This window comes from Topomyia yanbarensis, chromosome 3, assembly GCF_030247195.1.
Source record: "Topomyia yanbarensis strain Yona2022 chromosome 3, ASM3024719v1, whole genome shotgun sequence".
NCBI lineage: Eukaryota > Metazoa > Arthropoda > Insecta > Diptera > Culicidae > Topomyia > Topomyia yanbarensis.
The window spans coordinates 288,568,840-288,594,951 of NC_080672.1; the positions used below are offsets into that span (position 1 = coordinate 288,568,840).

At 41.7% G+C, this 26,112-nt stretch overlaps 1 protein-coding gene across 3 annotated transcripts in view; it reads right to left on the reverse strand.

Annotated features, from left to right (window-relative positions):
- Positions 1–20,181, reverse strand: part of LOC131687100 (85/88 kDa calcium-independent phospholipase A2) — a 48,395-nt gene extending 28,214 nt beyond the window's left edge. The window contains exons 1-3 of one of the 3 annotated variants that reach the window (XM_058971140.1): positions 19,957–20,181; positions 18,522–18,757; positions 18,184–18,385 (exon numbers count right to left, since the gene is read on the reverse strand). In XM_058971140.1, the coding sequence (XP_058827123.1) occupies positions 18,184–18,385; positions 18,522–18,561 (242 nt within the window). In that variant the 5' untranslated portion in view covers positions 18,562–18,757; positions 19,957–20,181. Of the gene's footprint in view, positions 1–18,183; positions 18,386–18,521; positions 18,758–19,005; positions 19,051–19,956 lie in introns of all 3 variants that reach the window. The other 2 variants (XM_058971139.1, XM_058971141.1) reach the window with 2 other exon arrangements.
- Positions 20,182–26,112: the final 5,931 nt, after the last annotated feature.

Below are 26,112 nucleotides of genomic sequence, written 5' to 3' on the forward strand. Positions count from 1 at the left end.
AAAATAAGGGGTACATGGTTTGTCTCCTAGCGACTCTTCATGTGAAATGTTTGCTTATAAACTACCTCTGTTATAGAGAAGGTATGCGGTATTCATCTAAATTCGTACTTAAAATATATATTAATCATAGTCGCCGTTCTTATATACACACACATCCGGATCTCCGATGCAAATCAAATTTAATGGTGCTCTGGGAAGATGTTATTCTAAACATGTGGTTTTTGGACTAAAATGAATGTTTGGAGTATTTGCATGGCATACGTTTTATTCGCATGGCAAAAAAGAAATTATTATCAACATATTACAATTTATTGAAAGCTCGAGTTTATGGTAAAGGAAGCACCCTTTGTTTAGCATTAAAGATTTATTTGTCTTTTATTAATTATATTACCTCCTCTGTTTCAGTTCACTGTAATTTGCCCTAATAATTTCCCAAAATACCCTTTGTTGCCTTCGGAAATTAACAATAAAAAATTCCACGTGAATGTACGTTGGGGAACAAGCTGTTCAGCTCTCATTTAAATTTTTTTTAAAGAACTAACCGCAGAACACGCGATTAGCACGGTGGAGGAATGGATGAGCGCGAGAGGCCTGGAGCTCGCTCATCATAAGACGGAGGTAGTTATCGTCAACAACCGCAAGTCGGCACAACATGCAGTTATCCATGTGGGAGAAGTCGCGATCACTTCACAGCGAAGTCTGAAGTCTCTCGGAGTCATTATAGACGACAAGCTGACCTTCGGCAGCCATGTCGACTATACGTGCAAGAGAGCGTCGACTGCTGTTGCGGCACTATCGAGAATGATGTCCAACAGCTCAAAGGTGTGCGCCAGTAGACGTAGGTTACTGGCAGGCGTTGCCGTATCTATCCTCAGGTACGGCGGCCCGTCATGGTCAAGAGCACTGAGGGTAACCAGTTACCTACAGAAACTGGAGAGCACCTACCGCGTGATGTGCCTCAGAGTGATATCTGCCTACCGCACGGTATCACACGATGCATCCTGCGTGATAGCGAGCATGATGCCAGTCGGGCTGGTCATTCGGGAAGATGAGGAGTGCTTTGAGCTACGTGGAAATAGGGGAGCCCGCGAGCGCACCAGGGTGACCTCGGTCGCCAGATGGCAGCGCGAGTGGGACAACTCCTCGAAAGGTAGGTGGACCCACCGGCTGATACCTAGCATATCGAGCTGGGTGGGAAGACCCCATGGGGAAGTTCACTTCCACCTGACACAATTCCTGTCAGGCCATGGCTGTTTCCGTCAGTACCTCCACAGGTTCGGGCACGCGGAGGTCCCAGTCTGCCCGGACTGCCCAGGTGTAGATGAAACTGCCGAACACATACTGTTCGTATGTCATCGGTTCGACGTCGAAAGAAGAGCAATGCTTGACGTCTGTGGCTGGGACACAACCCCGGATACCCTTATTCAGCGGATGTGTCAAACGGTGGAGAAGTGGAACGCAGTCTCGGCTGCTACCATCCAGATTGCCAGTAGGCTACAGGTAATCTGGCGAACCGAGCAACAGACGGCGGGCACGGCTAACTAGTGATTGGTTAGTTGGAGCGAAAAAGGCCAAGCGCAAAATAAGAGAGTCAATGGTCTGTTCATGCCGAGGTAGGTTGGCGCAGCGAATGGCAACCGCGTAAGGGGTAAACCCAGCCACCCCGAAGCAAGACAGAAGAGTGAGTGTATAGGTGTATAAGTGGACTGCCTCATGCCAAGACGGGAGGGTCGTAGCGTAGTATGTTGGAACTAAGCTATCGATGCCTCATGGCGTGGCAGAGGAGTGAAAGGGTGAGCATCCAAGTCAGTCTCACACTGCATGTTAAGGGTGAGCATAAAAGTTAGCCTCACAGGTTGGTAGAGGCTAGCACAAAAGTCAGCCTAGCAAGGAATGAAAAAGATGGGTGGGTAATGTCTGCGACATAACCGGAGAGATGTAGAATACATAAGGAACACGTTCTTCAAATATGTTGATACTCATTGGAATTTTCGGACAAAAGGTGATTTGGGCGAGGAATATTTCAAATTATTCTTTACAAAAATGATGGTGGTCCTGAAAAGGACCAGTTTTGTTGGCGTTGTTGGCCTTGGTGAGGGAGATGGCTAACGATGAAATTAATTGTTAGCATGAGGAAGTCGCGTAGTACTGGCCAATGGAAGAACAGATAATAATTGATTCCTGAAAATCAATTTTTCTTTATTCATGTAAATTATACATACTTACAAATCTAACAGAAGATTCCTGATCATATTTCTGAATCATTAGTGCGAACATTGTGTAATTTGGTTAAGTACAATGAAAGTTACAAACTTTCCAAACTCGACCTTCTGTTCCTTCAGAAATATTGAAATGGGGTGTCTATATTAAACCGTTAGTCGTGGTCACAATAAAAAAAGATGGGTGGGTAATGTCTGTCACATAACCGGAGCGTCGTGATTTCAATTCGAGACGTTAATTTAAATCTAATAATATTCAACAGAATCACGTTTGAATGGGAAATTTTCAAATAATTCTCTATGGTAATAATGGTGGTTCTGAAAAGAACCTTTGGTATCGGCGTTGGTGTTGATGGTGATGCGCTGGATCGTTGGATATTTTTGGTATGATAGTTACGTGCCTGGCGAACTGTTTTGTAGCCTCGAACAAAACGACAAGACTGGCTTCTTCGGGTCCCATTACGGCTGAACTTTATAAGCTTAGCTCGACTTTGAAATCTTGCACAATCTCACGAATCAGACACTAGTAGGGCCATTTTGTTTGCTACTAGCACGGAGCTGCACAAAAAAACCAGTTAATGCAGTTAGTTCACGGGGGCTGCCAAAAAGCTTGAATATAAGCATGCGACTTCAACGTTTCTCTTAAACACATGCAACAACACATTCGTTTTGGTAATACTGATAATAACAGTAGAAAGGAATGGAAAAGCAGTGCACGAAACGAGCGAGAGGATAATTTAAATTTTTGTTCCGTGTGCAAGCTACTTCTTTCCACACAACGTATTATGTTGCTTGTTGAAAATTTGCTACACACCTTAAAATGAAAGTTTCAGTTTAACTCTCACTAGAACACAATTGATTGGTCCTGAAAAGAACCGTTGCTTTTATTGTAATTTACGCCCACTCCCACAAACCGACCAAGTAGGCATCACTGGCTTCATTACGGCTGAGTGTTGTAAGCGTAGCTCGACTTTGAAGTAATACACAACCTTACGAACCAGACGCTGGAATGTTAGCCAGCGGATTAGTTGCTCCGTTGCCCTCTAGTTGGGGCGAAATACTAGCACGGCGACAGTTCCTGATCGGTAGTTGGTTGCGATGGGCCACCAGTAGCTGGGGCACTTTTGCGGACCGTCATCATCGCCAACTTCTTTCCTCCGGTGGACTGGCTGCTTGCTAGTGCTTGAACAAATACGAATGATGAGAAAAACCGACCGACCAATATTCATATATGAAAACACGAGAAAGCACTACTATCGCTCTCCCGCTCGTTTTCGTGCCATTCCTGTGCCTTTCCTTTCCGTTCGGCTACCAATACTAGCATAACCAAAACGAATATTCTGTCCTTCCATCGCCTTCAATTTAGTGGCCAGTGCTAGCAAACTTGCATGTTCAGTTTTTCAATAACAACATTTTCAATATTTTCAAAGAATGTTGCAGATTTGAAAAGAAGGAAGGAGAAGATTTTCACAAATTTAAATTCTTTTGTCTTATTTGTTAGCGCTGATAAAGGCTATTTAGTTTGCTACTAGCAAGGAGCTGCACAAACAAATCGATTTATGCAGTTAATCAACGGAGGCTGCCAAAAAGTTCGAATAAAAGCATGCGACTAGTGTACTTTGCATATTCTATATTTTATCAATACTAGAGAGGATCAATAAAATAATTCAAATTGTTATAGCAACATGCAATTGTGGCAACACTGGCCATGAGATGGTGGGAGAACGCGCACATTCGTTTTAGTTATGATTGTAGTAGCAGCAGAAAGGAATGGAAAAGCAGTGCACAAAAACGAGCGAGAGAGGATAATTTAAATTCTCTTTCTTTCTTTCCACACATCGTATTTCTTATATAGCTTTCTGAAAATTATTTGTTATACACCATAGAATGTAAATTTCAGTTTAACTCTTATTAGAACACAATTAATTGGTCCTGTAAAGAACCGTTTATTGTTTTATTGCGGGAGCATAATTCAGACGCACTCCCCGCGGACACGGTGAGCCCGTTTAACTCTTATTAGAACACAGATTAGTTTCTCTGTTGCCCTTTAGTTGGGGCGAAATTCTTGCAGGGCGACAGTTCCTGATCGGGTTGCGATGAGTCACCAGTAGCTGGGGCACTTTTTCCGACCGTCGTCATCGCCAACTTCTTTCCTTCGGTGGACTGGCTGCTTGCTAGTGCTTGAACGAATACGAATGATGAGAAAAACCGACCGACCAATATTCATATATGAACACACGAGAAAGCGCTACTATCGCTCTCGCTCGTTTTCGTGCCATTCCTGTGCCTTTCCTTTCCGTTCGGCTACCAATACTAGCATAACCAAAACGAATATTCTGTCTTTCCATCGCCTTCAATCTAGTGGCCAGTGCTAGCAAACTTGCATGTTCAGTTTTTCAATAACAACATTCAAACAATATTTTCAAAGAATGCTGCAGATTTGAAAAGAAGGAAAAGATTTTCACAAATTTAAATTCTTTCGTGTTATTTGTTAGCGCTGATAAAGGCTATTTAGTTTGCTACTAGCAAGGAGCTGCATAAACAAATCGATTTATGCAGTTAATCAACGGAGGCTGCCAAAAAGTTCGAATAAAAGCATGCGACTAGTGTACTTTGCACGTTCTATATTTTATCAATACTAGAGAGGATCAATAAAATAATTCAAATTGTAATAGCGACATGCAATTGTGGCAACACTGGCCAATTGCTGGCTGGGGGAACACGCACATTCGTTTTAGTTATGATGGTAGTAGCAGCAGAAAGGAAAGGAAAAGCAGTGCACGAAAACGAGCAAGAGAGGATAATTTAAATTCTCTTTCTTTCTTTCCACACATCGTATTTTTTATATAGCTTTCTGAAAATTATTTGTTATACACCATAAAATGTAAATTTCAGTTTAACTCTTATTACAACACAATTAATTGGTCCTGTAAAGAACCGTTTATTGTTTTATTGCGGGAGCATAATTCAGACGCACTCCCCGCGGACACGGTGAGCCACAAAGCACTATTTTGCATCCTCGAACAAACCGACCAAGTAGGCATCGTTGGCTTCTCGGGGCATCATTACGACTGAGCTTTGTAAGCGTGGCTCGATTTTGCAGTCCTGCACAATCTCACGACCCAGACGCTGGAACGATAGCCTACTCTGTTGCCCTTTAGTTGGGGCGAAATTCTAGCAGGTCGACAGTTCCTGATCGGGTTGCGATGAGTCACCAGTAGCTGGGGCACTTTTTCCGCCGTCGTCATTGCCAACTGCTTTCCTTCGGTGGACTGGCTGCTTGCTAGTGCTTGAACGAATACGAATGATGAGAAAAACCGACCGACAGATATTTATATAATCGCGCTAATATGCACTACTATCGCTTCCTCGCTCGTTCTCGTGCCGTGCATGAGCCTTTCCGTTCCGTCCGGCTTCTAATGGCCTAACCAAAGGAATATGCCGTCTTTCCCCCACCAACTGCTCTCGTCAAGCAACCCAATGCGAATAACCATAGGAACAAACATGTAGTGGACCTATATATAAACTTTTCATTATTTTATTGTTCGGTTGGTCCACCATTTTGACGGCTCTGTGCGGGATGGGCTGAAAATTTTCACTTTTCCGAGTCGTTTTCGAAAGATTTTTCAAAACACAATTTTTTGTTATTAGTGCATGTTATACATACTTCAAATTTTAATACAGCATAGAGGAACATATTTGCAACAAATTGGCCTAAAAATCAAATCATTCTGTTAGGTATGATATAAGTTATTAACGTTCAAAATCTGACGCGGCGCCGCAGCCGATATTTTGAAACGGGACCCCTATATTGAAACCTTAAATGTATTCTACATTAAAAGGTGAGCACAAAAGTCAGCCTCGCATGGTATGTCAGAAGTGGGGCCTAAGAAAAATGTCCCACATGGGATGCCAGAGGGAGTGACAAAGGTACAATAGAGTGGCACGATTGAGAGTGAATCAGGTGATAGGGTGAGCACCCAAGTCAGCCTCACATGGATGGGTAGGGCGAGCACAAAAGTAAGCCTAGCAAGGAATGAGTAAGGTGAGCACGCAAGCCAGCCTCGCAAGGAACGAAAAAGGTGAGCACAAAAGTCAGCCTCATGTGGGAGTGTTTGAGAGTGAATCAAGGTGCGATAGAGAGAGCACCCAAGTAAGCCTCATACAGGACGTATGAACGCGTGAGTGAGAGTGAATGAGTACATTAAGTACAGCCATCTCCCCAGAAGTAATACCGAGAGGTAGTTCCTGGGAGGAATGATGGCGGAGCCCAATGGAGTTTAGTCGGTATTAATGGCTGGTCACCATTCGAGTCCGACACGCCCCCAGTGCACCCCGTGTGGTAGATTGGACCCTACCGTTAGCACGTGTACTGGGCTAGGACATAAAGGTCTTCTCCATTGTAAAAAAAAAAAAAAACACACATACATATTAGGGTGGCACAAATTTTAGAATCCGGTAGAACCGATCTAAAACTACTCGCTATACGACCTCATTCAATCATGCAAAATGTTGATTTGATAGGTTGCACTATATTTTAGCACAAATGGTTTAAAGTTTGTATGTGATTTAACATGGATAAACGAACCACATTATTTAATATTTCGTAGACACGTTCCTATGTACTCTAAAAATATATGCTATGCTAATTTCGGTAGATACGGGTACCGTGTACAACTTCCTTGAAGAGTATAATAAGCTGCGACTTCTGGTTTAAAAGTTATTCTTTATACAATGCATAAGTGTCTACATCGTTGGTTAAAATTGAATTTATCTGGATACTCTGGCTTCATACTTCAATCAAGTTAACCGTGATATGCTAGTCATAAACCGAATTAGGCAGCTATCAACATAGGCGGTTTTATAGTTCAGATGCGAGCGTCATAAATAGACAAGCTGAGGACACGAGTTCGGTTCTTAATTTTTTAATATTTTATTTTTTTTTTTGCTTCCTGTAAAGCGGGAACGTTCTTATGTAGAATTGTTAGTTTCAAAGCAAAGTTACTCAAAATTGATTTCTCTACATTTCTTTGGAATGTCATATCCTTCTATCTTTTTTCATTCCGGAGATAATTTTTTTATTTCAAAAATCGAGAGAGCCACCCTAATTTTGTTTTCCCTAAAATGAAGGGCACTTATTGTAGAGAATTTGTTCCAAAGACACTGAAAGTCTAGCACTAACGGTTTATAAGTTCTGGATTTTCGACCAAAAAAATCGATTTGTGGCCCATGGTGGGATGTGGTGAACATCAGTTGTGCTTCAAAATAACGGGAATCTTTCCCGCTTCAGTCTCGTTTCAATTTTAATTTACTCAACGTATATTATTTTGCACAAAAAATACATAAAAAGAATTCTGTTACAATTCGATCCCAAGTCCTTTAGATCACATGTTTCGGACGATACCATCTGGACTATATTTCCACTTTACATCAACGGTATAACTGGTGACCACAACAAATACGTCAAGGTTCACTTGATTGAAGGTTCAGCTCACCGGGTGGCCAGAGACAGCACAATTTTCATAACTTTCAGGGCAACGAAAGTTTAATTTTGCAATAACTCATGAACCAGTTGTCATACCTATGAACTGTCTTTAGAAGAAGTTGTTCTACTTGACTAAAGCTATAGAATGTAGCATACAATATATTTTCCAGGGGCACCAGGCAGCATATTTATGAATTTAATGAAAATGTATTATTTTTTCATAGTAAACTCCATACAAACTTAGAATCATTTGTGCTAAAACATTCTCCAACAGATTTGGCATAGGAGTTCATTGAAGAATTACGAATTTTTCTAACTTGGTTCTGCGTTATTCAATTTTTTTCATATATCCTTGTGCCACCCTAATATATATATATATATATATATATATATATATATATATATATATATATATATATATATATATATATATATATATATATATATATATATATATATATATATATATATATATATATATATATATATATATTTATATATATATATATATATATATATATATATATATATATATATATATATATATATATATATATATATATATATATATATATATATATATATATATATATATATATATATATATATATATATATATATATATATATATATATATATATATATATTCAGCTTTTTGTTGGTGGCTGCGTTCCCAAATGCGCACCCCACTTTGACAAGTCGTCCGTCCAATGTCAATTTTGACAAATCATCAGTCTTGTCAATTTTGACAAGCCGTCGCTTGAGTTTCAATGTTCACATCACGGTAGGCGTTCATTTCTGTTCTCAACTAAAACGTTAAACGTCAAATTAAAATTTTGTATATTTTTCCGTGAAAATAAAAAAACCGATTTCCTTTCGAGTCGGCACAATCGAGTGAATTGAGGTGTTTGTTTTGTGGATCATCTCTAATTCAATTCGCCGATTGATATACTGAGAAAAACAATTATCAGCGACACTCGATTTAGTTGAAACAAATAAGCCGGTTGAATTGCAACCGATTTCGTCATTGCAGCTGCAATCGTCAATTTTCTATGAGATTGTTTTTATCGCTTTTCTAGTTTGGCTTTATTCTTTTTTACGACGAATGCAAGATTCGTTCGGGCTTACTTCGAATAAGGGTGGTTGTGATAAATGGTTAATTTTGATCGAAAATCGCCCATCTCTAAACAAGGTTTGCAAATTTACTGTATTAAAAAAGATGGAGTGCTTTTCCGGGTGATTTTGCACCGAGTTTCGTTGGTCATATCGTACGTGATGAATTCATGTAGGAGCAGAAGCTTGAATCCCTTAATTCTCTCGACACTCATAGTAGCATCCAAACAACTGAGAATATGTTATAAATCTATTAACCAGCCTACAAAAAGATGCGCGAAGCGATTGATATCAACGGAAAAGATTATTGAAAACAAACTAACAAATTTTAAATTTGACGTTTAACAGTTGAGAACATGAGCAGGGTAGGTTAAAGTTTGTGACACTGAAGGCTTGTCAAAATGGACACTCCTGTCGATTTCTCAAAATTGACACTGGACGGTCGACTTGTCATAGTGGGGAGCGCATTTGGGAACGCAGCCACCAACAAAAAGCTGAATATATATATATATATATATATATATATATATATATATATATATATATATATATATATATATATATATATATATATATATATATATATATATATATATATATATATATATATATATATATATATATATATATATATATATATATATATATATATATATATATATATATATATATATATATATATATATATATATATATATATATATATATATATATATATATATATATATATATATATATATATATATATATATATATATATATATATATATATATAACTCCGCTAGCGAATGACGGATCCCAATAGTAGCATGTCTGTAATAACATACGTACATGGAACTATTGAGATCCAGAGCTACAGGTCCAAAGCCCTGGTAAAGGAGGATGGTTGTGATGATCCGGGCCGAGATCACCACGTAAAGCAAGGTAGGGCATAACCCCAATTCCAAGGCGTGAAGCGACCCGTGCCGAGGGATGAGTGATCGAGGGGGTGAAAAAGATGCTCGATCGTTAACGGAGCCTGTGGGGTACCTGGGCAACCCCCACAGTAAGCGTCCCTTACCACGCTAATGCGGAGCTCTGGCGTGGCGGACATATATTTCTCGCGCTACTCGTGGGACTATACATGGAGGCAAATAAAAATAAAAATAAACAGACGGAGATGCCAAACCCCTTCGCAAGAGGTGGTTTGGCGAGGTCTCCCCCCCGTGGGGAGAGTAGTGGAACGATGAGTGCTGCACTCGAAAGCACCAGTGACCCCCCAGCAGCGGTAGGCAATACCCCTACCAATGCATCGGAGGGGCCAATAGCTGCGATGCGCAAAGTAGCGAAGCAACTCGATGCTATAATCGACTTCGCTAGCGCAAAGCAGAACATAGCCAAGGAGTTGAAGTTGAGCTCCGGAAAGCTGTTCGTGTCGCAAGACAGGAACAGCAGGCATATGTTGAGAGGGTGGAATGTCGGGAGAGGCCCGACATAGAAACCCAGACAGTGGCCTCCAATAGGGAGGAAAGAGAGAAGGTCAATAGAGGTTCACAGACAGTGGCCTTTACCTTCTACGGAGCAGCCACGTCGATCGGAGCGGCGACCGAGTTCCCCTCGAAGGGAAAGGGAAAGGGCAATCGCAAGACGGCATCGAATGCGAAGCGCCCTAGGAAGTCGCCAGGCGAGGGTGCCAAAACCGACACCACTCGGCGTGCAACCGTCAAGGTCAAACGCCGCTTGGGTGAGGTAAGCGAGGGCGAGAGTGACCTCGCTGTGGAGAGCGATGGTACCAGCAACCCGGCACGACCGGGGCAGGGGGGCTCAAACCCCTGGACGCTGGTCACCAAGAAAAAGCCGGCACCGAAACCGGAGGTACCGCGGCCTGCGAGGAAGGCCAAGGACAGAGGCGAAGCCTTGTGGTTAAAAACCGACAAGGACAAATACGCCGATGTCCTTAAATCGATGAAGGCGGCCGAAAGCCTCTCGGCCCTTGGGCAGGATGTGCGTAGCGTAAGACGCACCAATACGGGAGAGATGCTCCTGGTGCTGAAGCGAGGCGCACAATCAAGTGCAATATACAAGGCCTTGGCCCAAGAGGTCCTGGGTGAGGGCGCCCAAATCAGGTCGCTAGGTGCGGAAACAACTCTCCAGTGCAAGCACTTGGACGAGTTCACGACCGCAGAAGACGTCGTCGCAGCCGTCAAGGAGCAATGCGGCGTCACAATCGAGCGGGCCTCTGTGCGATTGAGGGACGGACCCTCTGGCACCCAAGTAGCCTACCTCAGGCTACTGAATGCGGATGCCAAAAAGGTAACCGAGAAAGGGAAGCTGAAGATCGGCTGGTCGGTATGCCCTATTAGTATACCCCAGCCTCCTTCAGTGGACAGGTGCTATCGGTGCCTAGAATCCGGCCATAAAGCTTACGAATGCAAAGGCTTAGACAGGAGCAAGCTATGTCGTCGATGCGGCGAGGAGGGGCATAAAGAGCGGGGGTGCACTAAGGCATATAAGTGCCTTATCTGCACCTCTAAGAAGCAAGCCCATAAACATGCTATGGGCGGACCTTCGTGTCCCTTCGGCGAGTTAAATAAGAAGAAGCCGGGAGAGTCACACAGCTAAATCTTAACCATTGTGCAGCAGCCCAACAGCTGCTGTGGCAGTCGGTCTCGGAGTCGAGGACAGATGTCGCCCTATTATCAGACCCGTACAGCATCCCTGCCGGCAACGGCAATTGGGTGTCGGACGGGTCTGGAATGGTGGCAATCTGTACAACGGGAAGGTTCCCGGTTCAAGAGGTAATACACCCCTCCGCCGAGGGTGTGGCGATTGCCAAGATCAATGGTGTGTTCTATTGCAGCTGCTACGCCCCACCAAGGTGGCCAATAGAACAGTTCTACCAGATGATCGACAGGCTCTCGTCGGACCTCGTGGGCCGGAAACCGGTAGTAATAGCGGGAGACTTCAACGCTTGGGCAGTGGAGTGGGGCAGCCGCTGTACAAATAGCAGGGGTCAAGCGCTAATAGAAGCGTTTGCGAAACCCGATACTGTGCTAGCTAATGATGGCTCCGCTAGTACATTCCGTAGAAACGGAGTGGAGGCGTGGATTGATTTGACCTTTGCCAGCCCGAGTCTGGCTCCAGGCATGGAATGGAGGGTAGACGAAGGCTACACCCATAGTGATCATTTAGCAATCCGCTTTAAGATCAACTATGGTGTGCAGCATCCGAGGGCGGGAGATCCCTGTCAGGTACGCGGGTGAAAGTCCAATCACTTCGACAGCGAAGCTTTCACCGCGGCCCTGGGACTGGAGGCCAACACCGACAGTCTAAGCGGGGATGCGCTGGTAGCTGTTCTATCACGCGCGTGCGACGCCACTATGCCGAGAAAAACACTGCCAAGAAACGGTAGATGCCCGGTATACTGGTGGAGTGCCGAGATTGCAGCTCTACGGTCAGCCTGCCTCAGAGCTAGACGTAGGATGCAAAGAGCTCGCACCGAGGATGCAAGAGAGAACCGCCGTGAAGTGTTTCGAGCTGCGAAATTAGCCCTTAACAAGGCTATTAAAAGCAGCAAGAGAGCGTGTTTCGACAACCTGTGTGAGAGTGCCAACGCGAATCCGTGGGGTGACGCCTACCGGATTGTGATGGCCAAGACCAAAGGGGGCTCCTCACCCCCAGAACGGTCTCCGGACCGGCTGGCAACGATTATCGAAGTACTCTTCCCGTCTCGAGCCACAAGCCCCTGGCCACCTGCACTACGAGACAGTGCGGGCACGGTCGAAATGGTGGCTCCAGTGACGAACGAAGAACTACTCGCAGTGGCTAAATCCCTAGCAATGAACAAAGCTCCAGGGCCGGATGGAGTCCCGAACAACGCTCTCAAGGCAGCGATCATAGCGAACCCGAACATGTTCAGGCTAGCTATGCAGAGATGCCTTGACGAGTGCCGTTTCCCCGATAGATGGAAAAGGCAGAAACTGGTGCTGTTGCCGAAGCCCGGGAAGCCGCCAGGCGACCCATCGGCGTACAGACCAATCTGTCTGATAGACACGACTGGCAAACTGCTTGAGAGGATCATCCTCAACAGGCTCACCCCGTACGCGGAAGGTACGGACGGTCTGTCAAGCAACCAGTTTGGCTTTCGGAAGGGTAAGTCCACAGTGGACGCTCTCAACTCAGTGATAAATACTGCCGAGATAGCGATCCAACGAAAAAGGCGAGGTATTCGATACTGTGCGTTAGTGACACTTGACGTGAAGAATGCATTCAACAGCGCAAGCTGGGATGCCATCGCGCTCTCGTTACACCGGCTTAGCCTACCGGTGGGTCTGTACCGGATCCTGGAAAGTTACTTCCAAAACCGCGTACTGCTATACGAGACCGATGCCGGTCAGAAAAGGGTTCCGATTACCGCCGGAGTCCCGCAGGGCTCGATCCTAGGCCCGGTGCTATGGAACCTCATGTATGACGGGGTTCTGAGACTGAAGTTCCCTCCTGGGGTCAAGATCGTCGGCTTTGCCGACGACGTAACCTTGGAGGTCTACGGGGAGTCAATTCCTGAGGTAGAACTAACCGCAGAACACGCGATTAGCACGGTGGAGGAATGGATGAGCGCGAGAGGCCTGGAGCTCGCTCATCATAAGACGGAGGTAGTTATCGTCAACAACCGCAAGTCGGCACAACATGCAGTTATCCATGTGGGAGAAGTCGCGATCACTTCACAGCGAAGTCTGAAGTCTCTCGGAGTCATTATAGACGACAAGCTGACCTTCGGCAGCCATGTCGACTATACGTGCAAGAGAGCGTCGACTGCTGTTGCGGCACTATCGAGAATGATGTCCAACAGCTCAAAGGTGTGCGCCAGTAGACGTAGGTTACTGGCAGGCGTTGCCGTATCTATCCTCAGGTACGGCGGCCCGTCATGGTCAAGAGCACTGAGGGTAACCAGTTACCTACAGAAACTGGAGAGCACCTATCGCGTGATGTGCCTCAGAGTGATATCTGCCTACCGCACGGTATCACACGATGCATCCTGCGTGATAGCGAGCATGATGCCAGTCGGGCTGGTCATTCGGGAAGATGAGGAGTGCTTTGAGCTACGTGGAAATAGGGGAGCCCGCGAGCGCACCAGGGTGACCTCGGTCGCCAGATGGCAGCGTGAGTGGGACAACTCCTCGAAAGGTAGGTGGACCCACCGGCTGATACCTAGCATATCGAGCTGGGTGGGAAGACCCCATGGGGAAGTTCACTTCCACCTGACACAATTCCTGTCAGGCCATGGCTGTTTCCGTCAGTACCTCCACAGGTTCGGACACGCGGAGGTCCCAGTCTGCCCGGACTGCCCAGGTGTAGATGAAACTGCCGAGCACATACTGTTCGTATGTCATCGGTTCGACGTCGAAAGAAGAGCAATGCTTGACGTCTGTGGCTGGGACACAACCCCGGATACCCTTATTCAGCGGATGTGTCAAACGGTGGAGAAGTGGAACGCAGTCTCGGCTGCTACCATCCAGATTGCCAGTAGGCTACAGGTAATCTGGCGAACCGAGCAACAGACGGCGGGCACGGCTAACTAGTGATTGGTTAGTTGGAGCGAAAAAGGCCAAGCGCAAAATAAGAGAGTGAATGGTCTGTTCATGCCGAGGTAGGTTGGCGCAGCGAATGGCAACCGCGTAAGGGGTAAACCCAGCCACCCCGAAGCAAGACAGAAGAGTGAGTGTATAGGCGTATAAGTGGACTGCCTCATGCCAAGACGGGAGGGTCGTAGCGTAGTATGTTGGAACTAAGCTATCGATGCCTCATGGCGTGGCAGAGGAGTGAAAGGGTGAGCATCCAAGTCAGTCTCACACTGCATGTTAAGGGTGAGCATAAAAGTCAGCCTCACAGGTTGGTAGAGGCTAGCACAAAAGTCAGCCTAGCAAGGAATGAAAAAGGTGAGCACAAAAGTCAGCCTCGCATGGTATGTCAGAAGTGGGGCCTAAGAAAAATGTCCCACATGGGATGCCAGAGGGAGTGACAAAGGTACAATAGAGTGGCACGATTGAGAGTGAATCAGGTGATAGGGTGAGCACCCAAGTCAGCCTCACATGGATGGGTAGGGCGAGCACAAAAGTAAGCCTAGCAAGGAATGAGTAAGGTGAGCACACAAGTCAGCCTCGCATGGAACGTAAAAGGTGAGCACAAAAGTCAGCCTCATGTGGGAGTGTTTGAGAGTGAATCAAAGTGTGATTGAGAGAGCACCCAAGTAAGCCTCATACAGGATGCATGATCGCGCGAGTGAGAGTGAATGAGTACATTCAGTACAGCCATCCCCCCAGAAGTAATACCGAGAGGTAGTTCCTGGGAGGAATGATGGCGGAGCCCAATGGAGTTTAGTCGGTATTAATGGCTGGTCACCATTTGAGTCCGACACGCCCCCAGTGCACCCCGTGTGGTAGATTGGACCCTACCGTTAGCACGTGTACTGGGCTAGGACATAAAGGTCTTCTCCATTGTAAAAAAAAAAAAAAAAACACACACATACATACACACACATACACATATATATATATACACACATACACATACATATATACACGTATTTCTTCATCCTATTCATTGTTTCCGAATCTCCCGGGTTAAAAGGGATATCCACAGATCTCCCATGCTTAGCCTTCCGGTGAGGGCGCTGATTTGTGCGACACTAGCAGAGCTAAAACGATATAGAAAGGAAAAAGGTGAGTGTTATGGATAAATAAAGTTATTTTGGCCACTCAGTATGGTTCCACGGACATGAAACAGGAACATGGTTATTCATATTTTGTGATACATACACATTTGAATATTAATTACTTTTAATTATATTATAGTTTATTTACTCGAAGCAGTTGGCAAATTATGACAATGTAAACTAAACTGCTTTTAATGAGGTACATGTTTCCATTTCAAAGTCTTCGATTGATCCTTGACAGTGATTGCCATCGGCTCAGGCACTTTTGCGCGTCAAGCATTCACCGACTTACAATCGAATTGTGCCTCGACCAATCTGGCACAACGCGCCCATTCCCCTTACTGAGCCAAAGGGCAGGGTGAATGGATTCTGTATGGAATCTTGCTAAAAAAAACAACCGATTCCGACTCTATCGGTTGATGCATTCGAGCTGGAATTCATGCTGGAAGTCCGAACCGGTTCCGGACTAGTCTGACTGGGTAGAGGAATAACCGCTGTCAATTCTGTCGAACTCAGCCACAAAAAAAACATGACGACAGTAGCGCACCTGGTTTGGATATCCCAACTACCTTCGAAACCGTTAGAGATTTTACACAAGTTGAATGCTGAAGATGGACGTCTGTTCTCTGTGCTTTCGACTAAGTGCATGAAACTATCGTTTGCAGATGACTTCAAACTATTCCATATCACCACAACACCCACCGATACCGATTTCTTTCAGTCTCAGTTGGATATCTTTACAAATTGGTGCAAGGTTAACAGGTTGGAGTTGAATCCCTCTAAACGCTGTTATTTCTTTCACACAGAAACACTCTGCCATCAAGTTCGACTATAACATATCACAGACTATCCTAAAACGGGAATGGTCCGTCAAGGATCTGGGCGTTCTGCTGGCCTCCAAACTGATTTTTAAGGTACACATATATTCCACTATTTCCAAAGCATCTAAGCTCTTAGGATTAATTTTCCGAGTCGTAAAGGACTTGGTCTATATGAACTGCTTCAAAGCAATGTATTGTGCCTTGATTCGTTCCACGCTCGAATATGCAGCTGTTGTCTGGTCACCTTATTATCAAAACGATATTCAACGCATCGATTCTATCCAAAGTAAATTTGTCATGTTCGCCATGCGTCGTCTCCCGTGGAAGGACCCGTTTAACCTCCTGAGCTACCAGGATCATAGTAAGCTTATCGACCTAGATCTCCTGTGTGTTCGTCGAGATGTTTCAAAAGCAACGTTTATCGCAGATCGACTGCAGTCACGTATCAATTGTTCTGATCTTCTGCAGATGCTAAATTTCGATATTTGTTGTCGTACCCTTCGATATAATACTTTCTTCCCAATTGCTTTCGCTAGAACCAATTACGGCTATAATGAACCATTCGCCTGTATGTGTCGTATACTTTAACTTGTCCCGTAGCGTTACCAAGCGAATATTCATTAATTATATCATAATCCCAGTTAGCTTTAATATCAAAGTTAGTTATAATTTAGCAATTGCACAATGTTACTATTAATTGTAGAAATAAGCGCTGAGATGTATCATTTGGATGTTTGTAATCTGTTGATGCAAAAGATGAGGAGGTTTCATGCCTGCTAGAGAAAAAGCTTGAATGAATGAATCACAACTCCAGCGGGCTTTTCCCTGCTCCAAAAATAAATAAAAAATGAACAGTGGTAGTAGTAGAACTAGTACTGATGCAATCCCTAAAGAAACGAACAAAACATCTATGTCAACCGAAGCAGACATTCAAGGATTCGACGAGAATGAAAACACTTTGATCCTCTCGGATAGAACGAATCAAACACCCCAATCAGTCCCACAACAATCAAGGAGCAGAAACCTCTCGGCAAGTCTATTAGCAGCACTTCCACCGCGGATGAATTCAACGACTAACCACAGCGACGGGGGAAGAGAACCACTAGAAGCGCGATGCGCCAATCGTGTAAGAGGCTCCCAAGTTACAAACAGCAGATATAGTGCGTAGAAAGAGTTCATTCTAGATGACCGAATATTCAGCAGTATTTTACTACTGCCTTATAAACCATCAAGAACAGATACGAGCGATGCCGATGAAAAAGCGAATTACTACCACCTAGGAGATGAGTTATTACGACAAATGAACCGGCGAACTCAGGAATACATTCCTAGGCCGCGGTTAGAAGAAATAAGGACGCTGAAAGTAATCCATAACTGGCCGTTTCTGTAAAAAGGCGAGGAGGATTGCTCATCGTTGAATTCATTTCTGCAAATGGTGGATACATTCGCAGCATCGGAGGCGGTTTCGGATGACATATTGCTGCAAAAAGATAAAACTTCTCTTGATGGACGACGCCGTGAACTGGTACAGCGACATTTATGCGATGGGAGTGTTAGCAACTTGTGAAAAGTTCAAGCGACGGATCAGGCACGAGTTTCTACCATCTAGCTATGCTTACATCCTGAGAGCACAGGCCTACCATGGCCCCTTTAACAACTTTTACAACGCGCCAATTGCCGCATCACAACATTCCATCTGTTTACGGGTGCAGGCGTGCAAGGAGTTGGATGAGCTCAGAAAACTCCAACAACAGCAACGTAGGGCTATCGCTTTGGAGCAAATAGATTTTTTTTTATCGCGAAACGCGTCTTCTGTTTGCAGTAACAAAACTAGAAACGCATCAAAACACTCACCTGTAGGACGTGTTGATCGTCTCAGAGTGCGGTCGCTCCAGGACGATCTCGTAGACCATTTTCTTCTCGTTAGTCCCATTGTTCGGGGCATACAGCCGCATGGCGTCGTCCCGGTGAAGTACGTGCAGGTTGATGTACGCATCATTTTTCACTTCCAACACCTTGTTTGGAGGGGCATCGCCGCCCAGAAGTCGTTGCAGAGCTATTTGGGCAGACCGATTTAACACGAGTTAGTTTTAGTATGAATGGAAATAAAGTGAAAATGTAGAGATATTGAAAATGATTCAAGTAATGGGTTATTAGTTTTAAATGGTAATTTTATTGAAATATGATCATACCTAAACCGGAAGCCAATGCGCCAATACCAAGCCAAGCCATTCGCGTATGATGTTATGTTTTTGATTTGTGTGGATGGATGTGCGTGAATAGCTTAATAGTGTAAGCGTGAAATTGTTGCTCTATTTTTCTTGAATTATTATAACGATGGTAAACAAATATGCCTGCTGAATTTTCAAAATAGTTGTGTGTGTTGTGATTACACTTTTAATCAACCTTACTATTTAAATCCAAGGGACTGAAAAATACGAATTAAATATGATTGGATTTGTAAATATTTACATATTTTTGTATTTGACACATCATCTCAAAATTGACACTGATATACACCACAATCTACTGAGAGGGAAAAATCTTGATGTTATCAAGTTAAGACAACAAACAGGGATTTTGCAAGAGTAATAATTATTTAATGAGCTTCTAGTGTTGATGAGCAGTTCTATAGCGGATTTATGAAAGCTAATTATTCGCTTTTATTTGATATACCTTGCAATAAGTCTCTTTCTCCAATCGCAGGATTTTTCCATAGTCCTGATAAATACAAATTTAAATGTAGTATACATAATTATATGAAGTGTACCTACTGCAATGCTCGATTGGATATTTTAAAATTCTATATGAAGGAGTTATACAGATATCTACTAGTACGGATTTAGTAGCGTCTATCTATTTCTATTTCAAAGCTGAAACCCAGATAAGGTATGTTTTTGCTACGCAAACTAATCTAGACTGACTACGCGAAAAATGTGGACAATACGAGAAACATTCTACATCAAAATCTACGTCCATTTTATATTGTTCCATGACAGTCTCTGGTGCATATTGTTATTTTTGAATACATAAACCAAGCATAAAGATCTAGTAGAAAGTAATTTATCAGCTTTCGAAAATCTGGAAACGATCGGTTGTTGCAGCTAACAACTCTACTGGTAATTGATACAGATGTCAGTTCAAGATCAACTGCTACTGTAATAGTAAAATGAAAGTTATGTGTTCATTGAACTTTCTAGAACTATCGTGATATCACAATGGATTTGGAAATTTAGTGCGCGGTGCTAAAATTCGGTGGATCAATTTTAATCACTATTCTTGAATCATCGTCTAATGCTAATGTCCACATTGTTATCACGCGATTCTCTCTTCAATTTCTCGCTGAAATGATGACAGGATGAACTACTTACCCTTCACATTTTGATCTTTTGTTTTTTACGTCAATTACTAGATTGGAATAGGTCCGCTAGTTCAAGTATGATTACAGAAAATTAACAATAAGAAAAACTAAGAGTGGCATTCTATCAGATATTAGATACAAACGTACACAAAGAGAAACCTATCTAAGAAAAACAGATGGCATGCAAATGAAACATCACAACACCCCTTAGAATTTTCATTGTTCTGTGGTGAAAATTTTTCCACCCGCACCCCGTAACAACTCACCATTCAACATTTCCACTGCCCTGACGCAATTATATTCGAAATCTACGGAAAAAGTGTGACAGTATTTCACCGGTATCTGTTACGAAGTCCGGCACGATTTCTGTGAAAGAACGAACTCACTCGAACTTTTATCTTGTTTTAAAATCACGGGAAAAGTACGATTCCTCTACCAGCATTCGACACAACTTGAACTTCGAGACGTTTTATTTGTTATGACTAATGAACGGTAGCTGGATTGCACATTCACAGACACATGGAGTTTGACAGTTGAGAAAGCTCAAGATCATTTGTGTAATAAAAAGGTGCGCTATAATAATGTCGTGTAATATTTGGTAAGGGCAGGAAACTCGCATCAATGTAGTACAACCATTTTTGCAAGATATAAATATTGTACTTTTAGCAATAATCAAAATATCAGCGCAACCGATTTTGCTTTACCCTCCTGTTTGACGCCGCAATTTTGTAGTATAGTAGTGCAATTCCCCAATAAAAATAATTATACACGAACTTTAACCCATATAATGCAACGATTCCACATATTATTTGGATGATACCCTGAACAGGTCGTTAGGCTCATAGAGGGTAACCAACCAATGTTGGACCCCTAAAGGAAGTGAAATTACATGAACGTCAAAAAATGTTTGCTTGCCTATGTTTTTTAATGCAATACATGCACGAGTCTGCTCCAAAATTACTGTTCTTGAAAGAAAACTGCCAATGGATGTTTTAAACATTGACATAAACTCGAAAATGACATTTCTTCACAGCATGAATTTTTCACATTTCGGATCCTTCCACACTAATTTGGACAGTGTTCCAAGCATATTGTGAACACACTGAATGTGACTGAATATATTTTGGAAACAGTGAAGTTTTTTCTACTAAACTGACCTACTGACTCGTTCTCTTTGCAGTATATTTAATGCGTGAAAGAAGAGCATAGGCAAATCAATGACTGTCAATCAAAAATGGTATTTTTTTAGTTCTATCATTTTAAGAAATAGAAAAACTTTCGGTACAATTAGGTTACTGCAGGCTTAACAAAGCAGCATTAAATGTTATGCACTAGAGTTAACTATAATATATTTCGTGTAACAATTCATCTGTAGCAGCATTATGGAGTACCATCCTCAAGTGGATGATAAATCAAGGTTCAAAGTTCGTCAGGAATCTTCTTGTACTAAATATTAATTATTATTTCTTTTGTTTACGAGGTGGTTTCTTGTTATTATTTCTAAGCTCAATTTTTCTTTGTTTCTCTTCCTTTACTTTCCTTTTTCTTCAGTTTTCGCCTTGTGGTATTCAACTGTTCGGCGCAATGTTAAAACAGCAGGACTACGTCGCTTGAATCGTGATGCTCGTGTGAGTGTTTCAGGCGATTCTAGGAATTCAGCAAGCACACTCTTGTTATCATTGTTTATCTGTGATATGTCTCTTAGATTTGTCAACATATAGCTCGTCGAATTCAACAAATTCGAACTACAAATGTGCTTCAACGTGGATTTTAGAAGTCTCCTCTTTGGTCATATTATGGTCTTCAATGAAATGTTCCTCAATCGTTTGATTTTCGACATCCATTGGTTTGAACATTTTTAAATAATTTGACCAAAAAGAGTAGGCGATCTACCTTTACGAAAATTTTCACTTTTTGATTATTCTAACTCGATAACCAAATAGCGGTCAAGAAAGAAAATCGAGGGGTGTCCAAAATAAGTTGATATCAATTTTTTAAGACATATTGTGGACACTATTTATTTTTTAGATAAAACATTACGAACAAACCTTTTCAAACACGTAACATGCATCATACCAAATCAGACAAACTAATTAAATCGATAAAAAATATTACAATTGTACATTTAAAACCAATTTCAAAATGTATCATTTCCACCGGTTCCTCTTGGCTATCGTTGAAACATGAAACGTTTACGGTGATATTTTTGAAAACTGTGGATTCTGTTCAATTTTAAACAATTAGAGATGAACTAATGATATTGAAGTAGACAACCCAAGGAATGTAATTGCTGCATCAAACCAAACAAATGCAGAGAAACTTGTGTAGGAGGTAAATACATTAACAGGGTCCAAAATATTGAGGGGTCCAAATTAGGTTGGTTACCCTACTATGGCTCTTAATATTGAAAAATATACTTCACCTTTCAGTCCCTATTAAATTAAATGCCGTAACAACTGTTGACAAATTGACTCAATAGGTCGTTAACAAAAATGGTTAACAAAATTGGTAAAAATATATGACAGCAATGAACAACAATGGCACTCATATGGTCTCCTGGATAATCGAACATGATCTCCGACAATCTACGGCGCGCTAAACGTAAAAAGCGACGCTGCACGGTTTCAATTCTCTAAATGCCGTTATTGTAGCTTGGGCTCCATACTTCAGAGCAATATTCTAGGATTGGTCGTGATAAAGAGCAGTGGAGCGATTTGAGACAACAGATATCCTTAAAATTTTTGGCTATCCTGAAGATGTATCTCAGTGCAAGAGACGCTTTACCAATTGCTTGGAAGACGTGTTGTTTAAACGTAAGTTAAGAATCCAGAATCGCTCCCAGATCCTTCACGCAACTGACGCGTTCTTCCGTGAAAATTAATCCGAAGATTCGTGCGGTTCGTGTTACACAAATCTGCAAAGACTTGATGCTGCTATTGGTGGTTTCCTTGAGGCATTCCTGACGTAGAAGTGAAGGTGGGGCCTAACAATCTCCTATGACAGCCGCTATCTATCGTTCTGTGAGGAGGGATTGAAACCACTGCAAAATACTACCAGTTATTCCAAATCTTCCCATTTTTGCGATTGCGATATCGTGATTTATCTTATCTCTGTTATGTCGTATATTAAACACAGCAGGTTAGACGCAGTTGATCATCCGGATGTGAAGCCGCGATCGTGAGGTTCCTACACCCGTACATGTCTGAATCGTACAATGAATATCACATTCAAAATTACGGCCAGCTGGAATTGGCCTTAAGAAGTGTTTTAGTGGGTGACATTTCCCGCCTTGTCTGCAATTGTATTGAGTGATTCTGGGGGGGAACCCTGCTGAGATCCTAACTCAACAGCTCCAGTAGGACAGCTCTCGATAAAAACAATATTTCTGGTGATATGCAGAATGTTATTGTGAATTTTTCCAATAAATTGAAAAAAACTTCAAAAAGTACCTTCTTTGCGTACAGAATTATATTGGAAACTAAACATCAGAATCAAAAACAAATTAATTGCGTTCTGTCTGAATGTTAGACCATCCATTTGAAATTGGTTTGGATAAGATCGAATGAGAGTTTGCCACATACATACACACGCAGACTTGGGAGCTAAACGAAAGCGAGTGTCTTCGAAGAACTCTCAGTCGGAGAAGGGTGAGTTCACGGTGTTACTTCGTAGTCGGAAGGACCTTGACTAAACCCCTAGTCCCTGGTCAAGCCACGGGAACCGTCTGGGGTGGGCATCAAACGCCTCTTTTATCACGGCTAGCTCGAGCTTGAGAGTCTGTTCTCTCAAGGTCGGCTCAGGGACACCAACCAGAAACACAAAGATGGTTTCTTGTCCGGATTGCGGTTCCTTGCTTGGGCAGCTGTTCACCGTGTGGCGTTTTGCTAATGAAATCTAATGGGTCCTATTCAGGATGGAAATGGACTATCTCAGTACGGGAAAGAGGTCGCTAGATATAATCACAACGATTATCATCTTTTTTGTCATACCTGATTCGACTGTACGCAAATCTTAATATTCACTTCAAAATTTTAATACTCTTTCTTAACTTGTCTTCCGATACACTAGCTATTTACTTCAACTTACAAATCGGCATATGCACTTAGGCAGTTCAAACGGAAATGAGCCTGCTATACTAAGTAGCAAAACCTTCATCTCATCTTCTCTTTTTCCTTCTTGTGTTTCATATTCTTTTCTCATTTTTCCCCTTTTCCGGCAGGTTCGCCAATTAGTTTATGTGTTGTGTATAAAAATTAAAGTGTTTTAACAAATAGTGTTCTATAATTTTCAAAATGACAGTTAATTATATTCATCGTAGTGGAGTTTTATTAATTTATTATTCTCCTTTTTTATAATTTCATACCAGAAATTTGACATGTAGATTATTTAATATGATTAAATTATATTTATTATGTACACATAACATTTACATATATATTAAGTTAAATTTATCAAATTCTGTTTATGCTTTTATAGCATATACTCGTACAAATAAGCTTGCAACGAACAGTAGTATGACCTGTACTGAGTAAAGCCATGTCAAGTGATCCTCGAATTTTTCGCAAAATCACCGATCTTCATGAGGTATATTTTATTGTATAGGGATTATGGTTATTAGCTTTTGGCATAAATATTTCGTTACAATTCCTTTTTTTCTTTAAGATATTAACCCTTAAACTTTATTTCATGATAAAATTGAAAATTTTATATCTCAAAAACTACTAAATATAATTCAATGAATTTTTGCACACTTATGGAATGATATTTGCACTATCTTATAAAAATGTTTTTGCTTTATAATTGTGTGAATAACGGTACTTTGCATCTGTTTAAAATTTTCAATTGTATTTTTTCTTGTGTTCTTCACGCTAAAAATTCTCAAAACTTATGCCAAATTATGCAAAAATCTTTCACCTTCAATAATCTGTATTGATAATTTTTCATTTTTGTTCCTATCAGGAGTTATGGAGGATTTTGTAACAGTGCGCTCTTTCAACGCACGTCCCACTTTGATGCAACCCGCGAGAACGTACATATTGGCAACGCCGCACGTCGCAACGTCCTAATGCGCATCGCTTTGAAGGAGCGTATCTCATGTTCAAAATTGGCATCTCGGGATTAAAGCAAAAAGACAAGCTTTTCTTTATGGATAATTGAAAGTGATGTTTTCTGAGTAATCTGCATGCTCTTTAGCGTTATTATATTGTTCAAGAGTTATTTAATTTTCTGTCACTCAATACCTCGGACAAGTGCGCTCGGATGTTGCCAGCCGATGAGCAAAGTTAAGTAGTGGGCATGTTTTAACCTGCGTTGGCATATTTTTTCGCAAATTGCCATACTTCACCACGTTTTATTTTCAGTTGATTCTGTCTGAGAGGTAGCACGGTATATTGTGAATCTTTTCTTAAATCCACATAGCGACTTTTCAGCCATGCGCCATCGGGTCGCGCGTTAAATTACGCGCTCATTTAATTTGCATCAGTGCGAGTTAGAAAACGTTTTGACGTTCGTTTTTGTTTCGATCGCACTTAGGTGTTACCTATATAGAGACAACTCGACGAAGTGCTATATTATCTCAAGATAGACAATATTTGCTCAAAACATTCGATTGATTTATGTTATAAATATGGGTCGATCACACGAATGATGTATTGCGTTAAAAAAATTTCATAAATATGTTGGTCATATCTTGTTTTTGTGGCATCCATGTGGAGTGAAAAATTTAAAAATTATTTTGGTCAACACATGTGTAGCATATGTCGTAATGGGCGCAAAAAATACAACGAAAATATGGACATGAACAAAACACAATTTTCCTTAAATTTTCAATTTTACATCCCATGTTTATAGTAATGGGTTCCTCTATAACGCGTTTAAAATATAGGAAAATTTACACGTTTAATTTTTCTTCTTATAGTGTTTGCCAAAGTAATTGAACTGGAATATTCGATGACTAAACCGGTACATGCGGAAAACTGTAACGATGATTTTGAAATAAAGATCGTTGATGATTAATTGAAATTCGACAAAAATAAATAATATCTTACAAGAACTTGAAGAACCACCATTTAACAGGATTAACAGAAGCAATAGAACCCCAACATCAATGCGATTGAACAACAGATTTTAGATAAACTTTTTTCAAAAGACGCATCGTTGTTAAAAGGTGAAAATAATATAAGAAATGTAAAAACGTGAAATAAAATGCTGTTGACATAAGATTTTCCACTTTCATATATTAATGTTGTAGACTAAAAAAGAATTTGGATATAACGTAGATGTATTTTGACTAACAAAAGTGTTTTTAAAGATGTTAATTGTTAGTAGCGTTAAATTATAATAATAAAAAATATATTAAACAACTATAATTTTTGTTCAGTCAAAAGAATTTAACGCATCTCAAAATATCCGGAAAAAATCAC